The sequence below is a fragment of the Schistocerca gregaria genome, chromosome 3, assembly GCF_023897955.1.
Source record: "Schistocerca gregaria isolate iqSchGreg1 chromosome 3, iqSchGreg1.2, whole genome shotgun sequence".
Classification (NCBI taxonomy): domain Eukaryota; kingdom Metazoa; phylum Arthropoda; class Insecta; order Orthoptera; family Acrididae; genus Schistocerca; species Schistocerca gregaria.
In genome coordinates this window covers 481,416,650-481,434,239 of record NC_064922.1, presented here as the reverse complement: position 1 = coordinate 481,434,239, position 17,590 = coordinate 481,416,650, and the positions used below count along the sequence as shown (strand labels likewise).

At 45.6% G+C, this 17,590-nt stretch overlaps 1 protein-coding gene across 1 annotated transcript in view; it reads left to right on the top strand.

The window, feature by feature from the left end:
• LOC126355437 (5-hydroxytryptamine receptor) overlaps nt 1–17,590 on the top strand; it is a 491,691-nt gene that overhangs the window by 443,138 nt on the left and 30,963 nt on the right. The window contains exons 3-5 of the mRNA XM_050005746.1: nt 364–590; nt 7,080–7,272; nt 11,701–11,709. Of these exons, the coding sequence (XP_049861703.1) occupies nt 364–590; nt 7,080–7,272; nt 11,701–11,709 (429 nt within the window). The remainder of the gene's footprint in view (nt 1–363; nt 591–7,079; nt 7,273–11,700; nt 11,710–17,590) is intronic.

Below are 17,590 nucleotides of genomic sequence, written 5' to 3'. Positions count from 1 at the left end.
TGTCCTTTAAAACATAACTTTTGTTTCATGAAACGGAATCCTAAATCGGCTCGCGAGGTACTTAAAACAACACAATTTTGATTGGTATTTACAGATAAAGTTCGAAGTAAGCAAAATTAGCAACACATCCGATGTCTCTTATAAAGTGAACAACATATCAACTGACACTGCCACGAACTATGAAATTCATAATTTCCATGTTACAGTTCTTCACTACGAACTTAGACAAACAACTCTTTCAGTTATATTCAAATTTGTCTTCCGACAGGACAGCATCGAACTTCTCTGGGAGGTTCGTTTCTATTCACTCAACTGTTTCTGTTCAGTCCTTCTCACGGTTCATTTCGCTCGCTGACTGCGCAGATCAGCAAGGGCTGGATCCTGGGCCCGGAGCTGTGCGACATGTGGACGTCGAGCGACGTGCTGTGCTGCACCGCGTCCATCCTGCACCTGGTGGCCATCGCGGTGGACCGCTACTGGGCCGTCACCAACGTCGACTACATCCACACGCGCAACTCGTCGCGCATCGGCATCATGATCATCGTCGTCTGGGCCGTCGCGCTCATCGTGTCGCTGGCACCGCAGTTCGGGTGAGTACGTCAGGTCAACGGTGGGCCACCTACCGTCCCGATGCGGTAGTTTCCTGCCTGTGCCCTACGCTTCCTTTTCGGATGATAGTATATGTCCTAGGCACAATAGTCCTGTAAGTAGCTGTAGTATTGGAATTTCTCTGAAAGATATACTCTGCAAATCATTGAAACAATCATCAGACAGAAATATTTTCTACGAAATATTTATCAAGGCCTCTTCACTTTCTGCTAACGGATGGAGAGTAGAACGAATTCTCACCTCTTTGTTTTTATGCTGTTATTTATCTCCATTGGTGCAATGGACCAGCGTGAAACATCGTTGCAGATGACCATCAACAGTTTGTTTTTATTTTCAGTGCTACGGGTTTCGATCTGTAGACCATTATCAGGGCGAAGCAAAGTGTAATCAGCTTGTCACTACATCTAGTTAGGCTTTACTCTGGCTTGATAATGGTCTCCTGATCGAAACCGGTGGCACAGAGCGTAAAAATAAAATGGTAATGTACAATGAAGTCTCACAATTATTTGGCAGTTTTAAAGCCCATCTCATCACAAAGCTAAATGAGTAAGTGGTTCACTGATAGAAAGAAAAGGGTCATTTTAGATACCTCATACAGCTATTTTTCTGGGGAGAAATTACTACTGCTGTCCACAGAGTTCAGTTCTTGGGTTACCTACGTTCTCTCTCTCTCTCTCTCTCTCTCTCTCTCTCTCTATCTATCTATCTATCTATCTATCTACCTATCTATCTCTCCCTCTCTCCTTTTCGCAGAGAAGGACTAGTGCGACAGTTCCACATGCATTAACGTTCTGTGCGTTGTTCGAAAGTGGTGGGAGACAATGTAGAACACCTGAAGCATTGAAACTACAATCTTAACTTTACTGTGAATTTATTAATCCAGTCTCGAATCCTTTTTGGACGGATGCCGTTTGTCTTGTGGCAGAGAGTCTCACGACGCGCAAATTACCAAGTATTCGTCCAGCTTTTGAGAATGAGAGCGGACTTCAAACTAACATTAAACATAGTTTCTAACTTATTCTTAAAGTCTTCTCGCTTACATTCGAATCAAATAATGAAATGAAAACAGTTAACCGCTTACTAAATGCTCATTTTTCATTCGGTAAAACTTAAGCATCAAGAACGATGTTTTAATTTGTTATTTCTTTAATACCTACTCTATTCGATATCCATCTTTCAAACAGTATTCACATGTATCACCGAAGGTACCTTCAAAATTATATTACTTCATGACAATTTATCGCAAAAGCTAGCTTCTAAGAAAAAATTTAGGTGTAGATGTTTGCAGAATTTAAAAAAAACTCTGTTGGGACTCAAAGAATCGGGGGTAGTGATAAAGCTGTTGGTCTCTCAATCTAAAAAAAGGTTGTAATGTGAAAGCTGTTTGCTCTGGCGTACTTCACAATCCAAATAAAGTTTTCATCATTTCTATAGCCACTTGATAACCTATCACCCGCTACTTCCAAATCTGTATACGATTGACTGAAAAACTGATGATGTGTTTAAATTATTTTCGAGATTATTGTCCAGTTGCAAGCGGTACTTGTGTGTAACGGGTGGTTGAACACTGATGTGTTCGGTTCAAACTGTGGTGTGGATTGGTAGTCGAATGTAGACTACTGTCTTAAGTAATTACTGTGTATGGGTTACTTAAGAGGAACAGAACTCTCACGCACAGGTGGGAGCCCAGTCCAGAATATTAATTCCAACTGTCACAAATAGGTATTGTTGCTGTTGTGATTGGCAGGAGAGCCAACACCGTATTACTAAAGGAGGCCGAAATGCACGCGTCTCAGCTCACGCAGGCTGGCATGAGGTCTGGAATATGACAAGGGAATTAGAATTGAGAAAAACGGACGTAGCTGGTGGAATACTTAACTTTAATCCATTAATGACGAACGTCGCTCGTGACAGTACATGATCCACAACATGAATGATAACTGAATGTGGCGCCTTGCTAGGTCGTAGCAAATAACGTCACTGAAGGCTATGCTAACTATCGTCTCGGCAAATGAGAGCGTAGGAGTCAGTGAACCATCGCTAGCAAAGTCGGCTGTACAACTGGGCGAGTGCTAGGAAGTGTCTAGACCTGCCGTGTGGCGGCGCTCGGTCTGCAATCACTGATAGTGGCGACACGCGGGTCCGACGTGTACTAACGGACCGCGGCCAATTTAAATGCTACCACCTAGCAAGTGTGGTGTCTGGCGGTGACACCACAGTTGCTACGTTCTTATTACCAGTGTCTCTAAAGCAAACCCAGAAATTACACATATGATTGATTTAGCAACTACTACCCATAGATAGTGTAATGTATTCATTTCAAGAAACCTATAGTACAGCAAAATCGACTCTTGTGGTTCAAACTAACGCCATGTTGATCCCAACAACTGACCATTAGTTTCCAAATGATAAATTTTTCCTTCTAAATTTTTCATACCAACTTCATTCTTTCATGCTTCTAACTTTTCTTGTTTTCTAGTCTAAGTCGTGCGGGTTGCATCACCGACTTGCTAGGCGCTCAGTGGGCAGTGAGGCACTATGTTTTAGAATTTTGTCAATCTGTTGCATCCTTCAGCCCCCGGTTCGCGATGTACGCTCCCCAGTCATTAGGGTCACGGTTCACATTTTATTAATAATTATAGCACAAAGTACTGTCTCCAGTTAGAGTTACATTTTCAGCAAGTGTACGAAGTTCACCAGATGTACGCTCCCCAGTTACAGGATTGACGGATCACAATTTATAAATAATTATAGTATAAAGTAATGTCACCAGTTACAATTACATTTTTAGCAAGTACACCAAGTCCTTACATCCATAAATGAATTATTTCATCATTACTAACTTTTCTGCAGGAGCGTGTATAGAATATAAATGAGGTGTTACTATAAACCTAGCTGGGTAAACTTTGGGTCTTCGAATCAATACGACAATGCCACGTCTTGTCGGCGATGACATCTCGATCGGCGAAAGATTGAAGTCCAGGAAGAGAGGCATTTTCACAACGAGTGATGGCAAGGGTAAACCAACCACTACCGGAATTTCCAGTAGCGACGTCAAGAGTAAAATTAACCCTGCAGCCACGGAAGAATATAGGTCCATTTAATATAACTTCTTGGGCTGTTCCAGTTCCTCCAAGTTTATGTTTGTAGACAGGGATGCGGTAGTGTTGTTGACGATACACACGTCGACGAGGCATAGTACTTCAATGTTGTTGCACATAGAGATCACAGCAGAATGGTTCCGCTGGTATGCGCTGCCCGTTTATATATTGAGTGAACGGCCTTAGTTACGTAACGCGGCTGGTAACGGACTTAGCCTCTGCAGGCGCGGACAGGAATGTGTTATCCCGTGCGCGTGGCAAGTCGGGCGGGTTGCATCTCCGACTCGCTAGGCGCGCAGCGGGCAGTGCGGCACTATGTTTTCGAATTTTTTCTTACTCTAGTACTTTGTACTATAATTATTAATAAAGTGTGATCCGTTACCCTAGTAACCGGAGAGCGTACCTCGCGAACCGGGGGCTCAAGTATGAAACACTTAGAAAAAAATTGTTAAAAGTAGTGCCGCACTTCCCGCTGAGAGCCTAGCGAGTCGGTGATGCAACCCGCACAACTTGGCTCGGCGCCACGCGGGCGCACCAGGCTACGTGTGCGACTACAGCACGCGTATGGGATAACCTCTTCCTGTGGCTGCCTGCAGAGCCTAAGTCCGTTATCCGCACGTTACGTAAGAAAGGTCACTCTTCGCCCATATAAGCGGGCAGTGCACGCCAGCGGAACCATTTCGCTGTGAGCTCTATCTGCAACAGCATTGAAGCACTATGCCTAGTCGACGTGTGTATCGTCAATGTCGCCACCACATTCCTGTCTACAAACACATTATTAGCCTCGAGAATAAACTTGGAGGAAATGGAATAGCCCAAGCAGTTGCATTAAATGGACCTATATTCTTCCGTGGCTGATGGGTTAATTTTACTCTTGACGTCTCTAATGGAAATTCTGGTAGTGGTTGGTTTACCTTGTCATCTGCCTTTGTGTCTGGCAGTCTACTTGAATGAACTAGTCATACAAAAACAGTGCTTCACAAAACACAACAACCTCAGTTCCACACATTGATATAATGTCACATTATGACAGCGACGCACATACCTTACCTTGACACTCAACTTTTGTAGTGCGAGATTGTATAAACTTCTTATATAGGGGACATATTCTCAATTTCGATAATCAGGCTTCCACTCATCATTGCTTTAATTAACTCCAGAAATCTTAGCTGTGAGCTACTAGTACAAAACCAGCCAAGATTCTGAACCAATGAACCGACTTAATCCAGTCAGTTCACGCAGGGTTATACCAACAGTGAACTTTTGAAAACTGGTAACCTCATCCTGACATGATGATTTATACGTGTGATTAGTTTATGTAGTATCTTACATGAGTATATAAACCATCTGACACATTTGATGACCTCTATTGCATTGGAGTCCCATACTGCTTGACAGAGCATAGGGGAACGATGAGGGAGACCCGTACCGGGGGCAAAGTCCTAATGGAGGTGGTTTGCCGTTGCTTTCCTCCTACCATAATGGGATGAATGATGCAGATGAAGACGACACAACAATACCCAGTCATCTCGGGACAGGTGAAAATCCGTGATTCCGCCGGGAATCGAACCCGGGACCCCGCGCTCGGGAAGCGAGAACGCCACCGCGAGACCACGAGCTGCGGACATAGGCATACATATTATTCGCTCATTTCTGTTGGTCCCGCACCACGTTAAAGGTGCAACACCTACGCAAGGCAACTTTCACTGCTAACCACGTTAAATACTAGCAAAACGCTAAGCAACTAACTAGCTAAAGACCTAAATAACTCACTTAAACACGGGTTTCCGAGTCGCCAATAGACGATGATGATGGATGACTTGGGGTCGGGCACAAGCGGTTTAGAGTTTAACATTACAAACGTGTCGTACCGCATATACCGAACACACGTTTCTGGAGTCAGACCAATAAGATTCAGTTTGTAGCTGCTTTTAAATAGACCATTCCCATTTCTGACTAATGCATGTGCTAAGCTCATATAGATGAATGACAACTGCTGACTGCTGAACGCTGTAAATAATACAGGACACTGATGTTGCCAGCCTGGTTTGGAGTTTGCCTCGTTTTCCTAGTTGGACTGTGGAAACACAGGTACCAGAATCATGTTAAATCTACGAGCGTTACAGAGAAATCGTTAATAAGCTTCCACACATTTTGAAATGCCAATCTCCTGCAAGGTGGACAACTGACGTGACGTCTCCTTCAGTACCAAATGTTATGATACATCATTGAATAAACACTGATACAAATTGCTCATTATCAAGTGCAACTGGGCATGGGCATATCATCCCCGTAAGTAATGCTAAATATATGATGCACAATTTCCAATGACATGGTTGTCACTGGACACGACCTCGGAATAGGTGTCCCCGAACCACGCATACACAAGTGTTACAGATGTATCTTTATGCAACAAAAAAAATTCTTACTCTTACTGTATTAGTGTAGAGCTTTGTTTGAACAATATTACAATATTAATGGTAGAAATATTAATGGAATTTAACCAATAATACAAACAGTTAGCAGCTTTGATACTGGCTTTGCATTGTCTTAACTGAAACACCATGGTTCTATCGTATTGTTAACAGTAATACGGCTTTTTAGCTTCAGTCAATTTAATTAATGGAAAAGGATGTTGTGTGGAAGTTCCAGGTTGAAACCGTCTGTAATGAGTGGACATTCCCACGCTATACAAGAGTGCTTGATTAACAGTATTTTTTGGATGCAAAAAGATTTAATTAGCTGCAACCTATATTCTGTTCGTTGAAGAGATCCTTTATTTCACCCCAGATTTAAACCTCTACAAGTAGAATCATAAAAACTATTGTGATTTTTTTTTCAATGAACTGTGGATGAAACCCGACCAACAGGCATGAGCGAAAATAATAGTTCATTGAGAATGGCTAGCTTCTAGCCGAAATCTAGCTCTGCACAATGAAGTTTAAAAAGGACGACTGATCGGTGCAATCTATCACTTACAACGCAATATAACAGTCACTGAGTTCAGCAGCTTCCTGAATGGGAGGTAACCTGATATTTTGGATATTGTTTAAATTACAACTGAGTACACGTAGTTTATCAATAACAACTCCGCGATTGTGTCCACTGACGTCCATGCAATGCTTAACAAGGTAAGGCATTTGATTCCTTCTTTGTAATACTTGTGATGTGATGTGACCACGCCCATGGTGAACTTCTGTGTCAGCAAAATAGCTGCTAGTGCTTAGTGATGAAATTATTTGAAGTAACAACCTGATGGGACAATATCTCTTTTTAAATTCTTTGAGGCCACAATGCCCACCTAGACGAGGTCGGTCAGACGTAACACAAGCTACGAGTCGCACTGCTACGTGTGTTCCATGCGACCAGGTGGAAGGACCCGGAGTACCTGGACCGCATCAACGTGCAGCAGCGCTGCCTGGTGAGCCAGGACGTGGCTTACCAGATCTTCGCGACGTGCTCCACGTTCTACGTGCCGCTGCTCGTCATCCTGGTGCTCTACTGGAAGATCTTCCAGACGGCGCGCAAGAGGATACACCGTCGACGCCAGCAGCGGCCGCTGGCGCCCTCAGTCGCCGCCGCCGCTGCCGCCGCCGCCGTCACTGCCAGGTGCGTCCCGCGATCTGTAACAAATCCTGACCACAGTTTAGTAACAACAGTTATAGTACGACATGCAGTTCTTTACAGAGTTCTTGCTGCCTGCCTAAGACCATCGATTGTTTTCACGCTGCCACCAGCTTTTCGTAACTGATGCTAAAAACCAAGTTTTTGTGGACTTCTTGTATCCAACGTCCAATGTCTTCAATGATCTAGTTGTTCTATTCCTTATCTTCTGCAACAATACTTCCCTCCACTGTCCCCCCCCCCCCCCAAGTACGAAGTTAACTATTTCTGGGTATATATGCACACGCGAAATCACTAATATAAATTATTTACAGCATCATGGAAAGACAGATAGAACCCGACATCGGGTTTTAAATCTGGAAAAAATGTACGAACGCTCTTGAAAATACTGATCTTCCGACTTATCCTAGAATGAAGATAGGAAAAGCTACGTTTACAACATTTATAAATCTATTTTTTTGGCATTGTACACTGGAATATACTATTTTAAATTCTGTAGGTGGTATGGTTAAAATACAGAAAGCGAAACATTATCAGCACCTTGTACGGTAAGCAGACTGCAATTCTGAAAGTCGGAGGTTATTAAGGGAACCTGTAATTGCGAAAAGGTGTGACGCAGGATTGCTATTTTTTCCAGTATTGAGACACCATTAAAAGAAATGAAGGAGAAATTACGAAAGACAATTAAAGTTTAGAAGTTTGGCGATGACGTTGCACTTCTTTAAGACAAAGCGAAGGACCTGAAAGTTGATTTGAACGGAACATACAGTGTCTCGAATAAAGAGGTTATAAAATGAACATCAACAAAAGTGAAATGGTGATGATGTTGGGGTGTAGTCATATTCAATTATATAAAGCAGAGAAAATTAGGGAAGACGAGTTTTAAAAGTAGTGCGTATATACGATGCAGAGTGGTAACCGTAAGAAAAGCACGAACAAAAGAAGTATTTTAAGGCCTAACATAAATTTAAGTATGCATGTGTGGTCTGTTTTTTCGGACATTTCAGAAAGAACAGACAACACATATAGACTATATATAACTAAGGAGAGGCGGTGAATGATCTCTTCAGTGCGTAAGCACAAAAGGCTCGAGCTTTTACTGGAACTCGCGAAATGCCGCAAGTAATGAGAATAATGCGCAAGGGCACTAGAGTAGTAGTGTGCAGATAACTTGAGAATTTGGGTTTGACGGGGGGCGTGTTAGGATAGCTCGTGCACTTGCAAAGACGACTGTGTCCAGGCGGCCGCCAGTCTGCCTTCGGCACTGGTGAGGCGCGCCCGCCTTCTATGCGTCTCCCCTGTTGTACTGATTGCGAGCGAGCCCGCGTTTGTTGACTTCCCCTTAGCGGATTATCTCAGGAGTCCGAATTCATCGACCATAATGGCGTTTTCTAACTCCCAAGCCATTTAAATTAACTTTTCCTTTGCATCACGGACGACCGTTTTAAGCGGGATGAAATGCGTCTCCTGTCACAGGATGTTCTCGGAATCCATTTTTAAGTCCTTAGTAAAACAGTGTGGATAATGAAGAGCGGTGGGCCGACGTTGTGCGGCGCCACACTAAAGCTCTCAAAATCCGATACTCTGACGGACTTATAGGCTCTATCGTGGTTGATCACACTGATTTTGGCCTCCGAACGTTACGGATTTTCGAACTCTCTTTTGATGTACCGTCGATCTTGTGGTGGCCGCTTTTAAACCTTACGGCAATGTCGTCAGTCAAGTTCCTGGAACGTGGAAGACCTTCGAAACATACCGCGTCTTCAGTGGTATCCGTCAGATCAAAACTGAACTACGGAAACATGTACCTTCCTACTTGGTTCTTACCTGCTGCTGGGTTGTCGCCATGTACGATGGCCATTGGCGCACCTGTTCAGGTTGTGGCCGAGAAGGCCATGTCCGTTTTATATGTCTCCGATGCAGACTGGTTCAGAAACTGATCGGAGACGTTACTCTTCCTGCGGTACCCACTGTGTTAGCTTTCTCTTAAGCGACTGTGGTTGTGCTGCCTGAGGCGCCCCATCTGAATCCGTCGATACTGGCATCCACACCTCTGGACGAAGCGATTGAAGTTTTGCTTGTCATAACTCCTGCCGGATGCAATACAAATGAACGATGACCGTCAGCAGGCACAAGCTGCCTGTCGCGACCCCGTGGTGGTTAATCATGTAAATGTACTGATCTCCGCTTTTCTGCCATCTGGCCACATGTCAGGCGATAGCCGAAAGCCATCTGATACGGAACAGCATGTTAAGAAGCAACAGTCGCCGAGGAAACGGAAGAGACAGCGTTGTATACCTACTGACGACCAACTCCATCTGATGGGTGCTCAGGATGAAGATCCTGCTACTGATGCTGCGCTGTCCTCTGAGGCCCTGACACCTGACGACGCGACATCCTTCCCCTCCTCCATCTGCAGTCAGCATCCACCCCTACACACCGACCTTCGCCCTCCTGCGTCTGATACGTTTGCCTCCCCTTCTGTGTCTTAAGCGTTCCTGTGGGGGCGCCTCTGATAGTGTTTGTTTGAACTGGCCCAGTGAGCCGTCCATCACCTGGGCAGACGTCGTCGATGGTGAGGATGGACATTCTGGAGGTCTACAGAGCCATGGACCCCCCCTAGGTCAAGTCGGCTCCCTGCAACAACGTTACAGTGATGTGCCATTCCACAGGGGCCTAGGGGCCTGACAGAGACTTCCCTATGCCTGACTCGTGCTTGAACGCCCGTTCTCCTGGCTTTCCAGACGTACTGTATAGCTACTGTCCGTGTCAATACCATTCACGTACGCCACAAACTGGCTTTACTTCACGACATGCTGTATGCTGCAGGCGTTGAAGTGTTGAAGTTGCTCTGCTTCAGGAGGTGCACGTTCCAACTTCCCATGCTTTACAGCACACGTCTCTGACGCTTCCCCTAGTGGTAGTGGGATGGCGATCTTCTTACGTGAAAGTAGCCTGGCTGACGGAGTACACTATATCCCTGATGCCAAAGGTATAGCTCCCACGTTAAGTGGCGTCAGGGCCGTCAATATCTATGCGCCATCTGGTTCGGGTCGCCGCCTTGATGAGACAGTCACTCGTCTTTTCCTGGGTCGGCAGCGTTCATTGATGATGGGAGGGGATTTCAATTCCATCCAAAGACCCAAAGACTAACTACCACATCACTCTCCGTGTGGGGCGTTACCGACTATTTTCAGAAACTTAGCCTTGTGGATTCATGGGAGCATGTTCATGAGGATGGTCGGCGATTTAAGCATTTCACTAGCCATTATTCCAGCTGCCTCAAACACGTTGTTAGTGGGGTGCAAGCTGCTGAAGTCTGACCTCTTGCGTTCTCTGATCATGACGCATGTATCTGCGCCATCGGTATCTACGACCAAAGCCTGTGGCGTGGCCATGGACAATGGAAACTGAGCACGATCCACCTTAATTCACCCGACTGTCGGCAGCTCATCGAGAGCACATAGCTTGTCATCAACGCTCTTTTTAAAGCCTGCCCTCTCCAAGGCTTTGATTGGTTACGGAAGAGATGTTGCAGTGTGACAGCGACGACTTCAGGAATTGTATTTCATCACTCTCCGGGAATGGTGAATCGTGCCAAGACACAGCTAACATCTCTCTTTCGCCGCCACCTTGAAGGAGCTTCGTTTATGGCGTGCACACACGATGGGTTAGTGCAGGGGCTTCCACCTATATATCACGTCATAGCGGTACGACGACGATGTTGGAGGATTGTAATTAAGGTTCTTACGACCGATGATGGGCTGTGTTTCGATACCCAACGGTATATAGGGTCTGCCCTCTACACACAATATGTTATGCTGTACTTTGAATAACGTCACCACCCTGACGACCTTGCGGCGGTCTCCAGGCTCTCCTTTGGCTCGGTTCCCATGTATGTGACGATGGATCAGTTTGCTAACGTAACAGAGGATGGGGTCCATGATGCTATTTAGGCGGGTTCAGTGAACAGGTCGCCTGGCTCTGACGGCGATTCACTGGAATTTTGTCGGACATTTCGTCCTGTTCTGGTCCCAGTGTGGATGGAAATTTGTCAGGACCTAGTGTGCCGATTCCAGACGGTTTCCTCGATAACTTCTTCATTCCTATTCACATTCCTGGAGGTTCCTCACGGATATGTGATTACCGCCCTTGACGTTACTCAACAGCAACACAAAGATCTTTACCCAGCTGTTGGCTGCGCTGTTTAAAAGGACGGCTCGGTACGTGGTTTACCTCGATCAAACTTTGGGAGGTGTCAATAACATCCGCACTGCCCTCTGTCACTGTCGAGACATAATTTCTCTTGCTCATGCTCGTCGTATGCCTGGACTTTGTACAGTTCTCGACTTAAGCCAGGCTTTCGACTGGAAGGGTTGCTGTCCAGTATGGAATACTTTAATATTACCGTCGACGTCGTAACCCGCTTCCTTCGTGGAGCTACGTCTCGTGTACTATACAATGGCCGTCTCACTCCTGACATCTCGAATCGGCGATTAGTGCTGCCCTCTCTCTACTCTGTTGTATGCTTTCGCCATGGAGCCGGTGCTCTGCGGCCTCCGTCAACACCTCTCTTGGATGTATGCAGCTGCACTGCTTATGCAGACGATATCGACATCTTTCTTCGTAGCTGTGCTGAGGTCAGGCAATCATTGTCATAGGTTACCACCTAGGGCGAGGCTTCTGTCAGCTGCCTTAACGGCCGCAGTTGGAGCGCCATGGCTATAGGTGCGAGGCTTGCTGCGGACAGCGCAGCTTCTTTGCAAGTACCTGGTACTATGCGATGCTTAGTACCAGATTTCACCAGTGATCTGCGACGCACGATTGCCCTCAACTGCCGGGGCCTAGTTTCACAAGTACATCCTGGGCTCTTAGATCACTGTCTACGAGCACTCAGTCTTCTGCAAAGGACGCAATATGTAAATATATGTTTGCATGCGTATGCCCCACGTGGCATAGACGCTTTCTGTTCCGCCATCCAAGGACCGCCACATGCTAACGGCACTGGGTTCATTTGTTTTCCACGATTTGCTGTCCAAAATAAGTTACAAGACCCTCACCCTTCCGCGCTGCAGGATTACTTTACATATGAACCATGTGCCCAGCAGAGCCATAGACCTTGTCAATGACTGTCATACAGCACAGTTGTAACGTTTTCCCACGTGCCTTGCCAGTCTTTTGCTGGAGGCCCTTTCACCACACTCTCTCTCATCACCTATCCCGCTTTCGGACGTCCTGACGTCCTTCTTTTAGTGCCGCTACTTTTTCCTTCACCTGAGCTACGTTCGCACTGTGATAATGCCAGCCTATTTGACATCCACGGAGGCGACCAATGAGTTTCTTCAACACCACAAGTAATCGAAGGTGGTTGAGGGGAAGCATCCTCACGTCGACTGGCGTGGTGTTGGCGATCGATATGCGCTCCTTATCTTGGCACTGACTCCAGTCTGCATGGTAGCTTACTGTCAATGGGAAGAAAGTATGCCAGTCACGACTTCACAGGATTAACCTCGCAGACACCCCGTTGTATGTCGCCTTTGATGTTTTGGACACAGGGGACCAAAACATGGGGTGCAGATCGGCAGTAGCTGTGTGGTTATTTATGCGACAGATATTGTCCCTGATTACACGTACGACTCCTCATCAGATACCTCCTCGACTGCTCCTCTTTCCGGGCGCAGGCTGCTTCCCGCAAGCAAAGACGAATTCTGTGATGTGGATTTGTGGACAAGCGGCTCTCTATTTGTTTTGTGTGCTGATGACGAGAAAAATATCTTTGATTTTTGACAGTTACTTACTGATCACCATGACGCTTCTGCAGCAGTAACGTGAGCATGAATTGGCACCACATTGAAACAGCGAACTGTTACATATCGGTTACTTCGGGGAGAGATCCGTGCGTTTCACCGGCCCGCGACCATCGTCGTTTGCAACTGCAGTGCCGCCAAGCTAGAGGTCATTGGAGGACAGAGCGGAGGTCTTTTGTATTTTCTGATGAACACTGGTTCTGCCTCGGTGCTAGTGATAGCTGTGTAGCTTAGAAGGAGGCCCCTTGACGGCCTTCAACTAACCTGTCTGAGTACTACACACACTGCGCCTACACCTGGAAGTTTCCTCTGAGGTGCTATTCCGTATGACAGCAGGATCACTCTCTTGGTAATCCCACGCATCCTGTTAGCATCAAACAACTCCAGCGTAACACACAAGCAGCATTAACCGCACCTATATTGACCGACCAAGTGCAACAGGCATGTCTGGAAACGCGCGACCGCTACGGACACAGGTTCGAATCCTGCCTTGGGCATGGAGTTCTAAATTGTAGGGGCCTCATCACCTCAGCAGTTGAGTCCCATAGTGCTCTGAGCCATTTTTTGCAACAGGCATGTAACTCCATCCCACAAACTGACATCTGGTACCTTTAAAATACAATGCATGCATGTCTGCATACTTGCATTCAATATTCTGGCTGTTAACACTAGTTAGTAATGCACCAGCATTTCACATTTGCAATGACTCATCTTGCACTTACGTCAGCCAGGGATCTTGCAGTGTTAATCACGTAAATATGTTACCCAGAAAAATGTGTTCCCAAAATTTTATTACTGTACATTTACTATTTTTTGGCGTTGCGATATTTTTTACCGTCAGTGTATTTAACTAGAAGCAGTAATATGGCTTGTTGTTCAAACATAGGTCTACAAAGACAAATTGAGTGAGCGGCTATCAATGTTTTACGAGCAAATAACGATAATTTTGGCAACGCTTAACTAAAGACCTAATGTTTGACTACGCTACACTTGTGCCACCTATTGTGAACAATACAATGACGCCATCTTTCTGCTTTATTAATATATCTCGAAACAGTGAATAAACACTAGAAGAGTGTACACATGGTGCATGCCAAAAAAGATGTTTTTCTCTCACTAAGCACATGAATGCGCTGCTGTGGACGTAAGAGCAACACGACAAAGTTCCATACGTGCTGGATCTGCCAGCCAGTATATTACCATACACAGATGCCGTCGTGTGTAAATCCCACGGTCTGCGTTGAGTAAATCCGGAACCTGGTGATCAGGTCGGTTGGCCTCATTCTCGATCAACAGACTCCAGTTGACGTCCGAGCTTCAATATCCTCTCCGAGAAACATACCAAGTTGTCTCTCTGGCGCTCCGAATCGGAATATACTGACCTACTTGTCCGGTGGTCCGGATTGGAATACCAAATTTCACATTCCGTACACAACACACACAAAATTACATTTCATCGAGACCGACAATCCAAAACAGCCAATAGCACACAGTGTGATTCCTCCTAGCCAATCTTGTGAAGAAAATACCGCACAAATCGCAACACCAATATTTGGGCCAAAGACACTCCTTCAACCGGGCAGCCTGCCGCCAAAAATTAGATGCGCCTCATTATGTCAACTGACGTCATAGTCTGATCTCTAACCGGAATGCACGCATTTTGGGCCCGCTAAAAACCAGTAGGCTTGAGAACACAAAAAGACAAAGTGAAACATGCCAGGTACGTGGGCGACAGTGTGATGATCCCTCCGCTGCGCCGGATGCACTGTGACATGGCAGAGGAATATTCACAGTGCTTACAGAAAACAAAAACGCAGAGGATGTGTGCCCGACTATTCAGCCAGGGAACTCCTAAAGACGTCCTAAAGACTCTTCCCTCGCCGTAAAGCGATTTAGGAACCACCAGCCCAGCGTGATCGGCTGTGACACTAAGACAGAACCACAGCACGGCTATAGAACAAAAGCACCAGTCCAGCATTAGCAGCGGGCCAGGTGCTCCGGTCCAGTGACTTCTCTATATCCCTAGCTTCCTACTTGGCACACTCTTTCTAAGAATTCGCCCGGAAGTCTGGTCCATTAGGAACAACTCTCTGTAACGATGTGGTTCCTTTGGAACAAGTGGTAGTGAAACAGACCCGGAGAAAGGAAGGAATGATTTATCACCTAAGTAATCAGAGCAAAGAGTTGTCGATTCTCGCCGGCCACTGTGGCTGAGCTGTTCTAGACCCTTCAGTGCTGCCACGGTTGCAGGTTCGGATCCTGCCTCCGGCATGGATGTGTGTGATGTCCTTAGGTTAGTTAGGTTTAAGTAGTTCTAAGTTAAGGGGACTGATGACCTCAGATGGTAAGTGCTTAGAGACATTTGAACCATTTTTTTGTCGATTCTCTCAGTACCCAGTCACTATCACTTCATAACATTAGGCGGTACACTATCAATAAATAAACATCACACACGCAATGAGAACGGAAGGGTGGCAAACATAAAGGGCTTTCACTTGAAACAGCAATGTCTGTCGAGTTTGAAACAAATTGTTATTGGAAGGGCGTCCGCCCCCGGTAACTGAGTGGTCAGCGCTACAGACTGTCAATCCTAAGGACCCGGGTTCGATTCCCGGCTGGGTCGGAGATGTTCTCCACTCAGGGACTGGGTGTTGTGTTCTCCTAATCATCATCATCATTTCATCCCCATCGACGCGTAAGTCACCGAGGTGGCGTCAAATACGAAAGACTTGCACCAGGCGAGCGGTCTATCCGACGGGAGGCCCTCGTCACACGCCATTTCATTTCATTGGAAGGGCATGACTCTAGTCTCCGTTTTTCCGTTGCTTAGTATCGATTTACGATTAGTTTTCTTACCTCGTGCTACGTGGCTGCGAGCAGTCCACCATTGCTTGCAGGTGCGTTAGACAATTCGCACTGATGCACCAAAAAATCAAGTATTTCATTCATGAAGTAGTCATCGGTATGTACAAATCCGATAGTTCATTTACTGTCATTTCACGTCAACACGTCCAACAATATTACACCATAGAAGCGGCTGGGACATACACTATGTGGTCAAAAACAGCTTGACACCTATTAATTTACAGTAGTGTGTGGGTGTCCACAGCTTGCCTCTATGAAAGCTTGACTCTGCTGGAGATGCTTTCACTGCGCTGTCTGAACACGTGTCGGGGGGATAGTTACTCATTCTTTTTCAAGAGCCGAAAGCAGAGTACATGTTGGTGGTGGACGCTGGGTCTGGAGGAAAGCCTAAGTTCTGTCTCATCCCCAAATTCTTCCATAGGGTGTATTGACATTGTTATGGCACAGAATAATAACGGATTGACATTTAGAAAATTTTATTAAAGTTCATTCACTTTGCTACAAGCAAAGCGCGGGCACGCCAGAGGCACAGGCACAGGCACAACCAGGAAAAAAGCAGTATGTCGCAAATGGATCAGGTGAAGATACTTTACAACACCGCTCCAAGAGGGAGAGAACGAGCTCAGCAGAAAATACACATGACAAAAAACTAAATGTTATGACAAGTATATTCGTTAGCTCGTAAGAGATTTCGAAATAAATGGTACCTATTTCGTAACAACCAGTATAACAGGACCTAAACATCAGTTATGGCGTGTTAAGTGAAGTGTGCAGCGGTGTATGTGCTCTGTTTGATGTATTTGACAGGGCCCTGCTGATATAGTTAAGGTTTTTATTTTAATGTTCTTAGTGTTGCTTGGGAGTGTCTTTTCTGTGAGTTTAGCGTCCATGTTTTCAATAGCTAGATGGAAATGTACCGCACGTACTGGCTTTATAACTCACGTATCCGTTGACCTGAAGATGGCAATATCAACTGTGCCGAAACCAGTAATCAGAATTGTATCAACTGCAATGTGGTTAACAAAACTTCGATTTCGGAAGCTTTTAGACGTTTCCAAGTATGTTTTGCCGGATTTTGCGACTCGGGATGGAACAATAATTATAATGCTGCATCACCTTTTCATGTCTACGCTATAGTCTGGTAGTATGTCTTACAAAGCTCGACTCAAACGCACCAGCTGCTTTCGATAAGGATTTCCTGTGACTGTTTGCATTAAGTTTCGTAGCTTCGAGAAATTTCTTTCTTCCGGCGCCATGCTGGTCTTCGTCGTCACAATCACCGTTCTTGACGCGTTGAAACCACACTCTTCACATTCTTTCACCAATAGATGACTCAAGAGAGGTCTTACCCAGCATATTATGAGTCTCAACGGCAGATATCTTCGTGCCAAAGCGGAAAATTGAAACTTCCCGCAAATTACGAAAACTGTGCTCGTATTTTGACATAATTTTATAGCGCAATCGCAAATCGACTAATATTTTGATAGCTGTATGTTGATAAATGCCTAAGCTTATTGTATGACACTTGCGACCTACTAGCTGCACCACCACTTGTCGCTACTGCCATCTATTGCTAAACGTCGG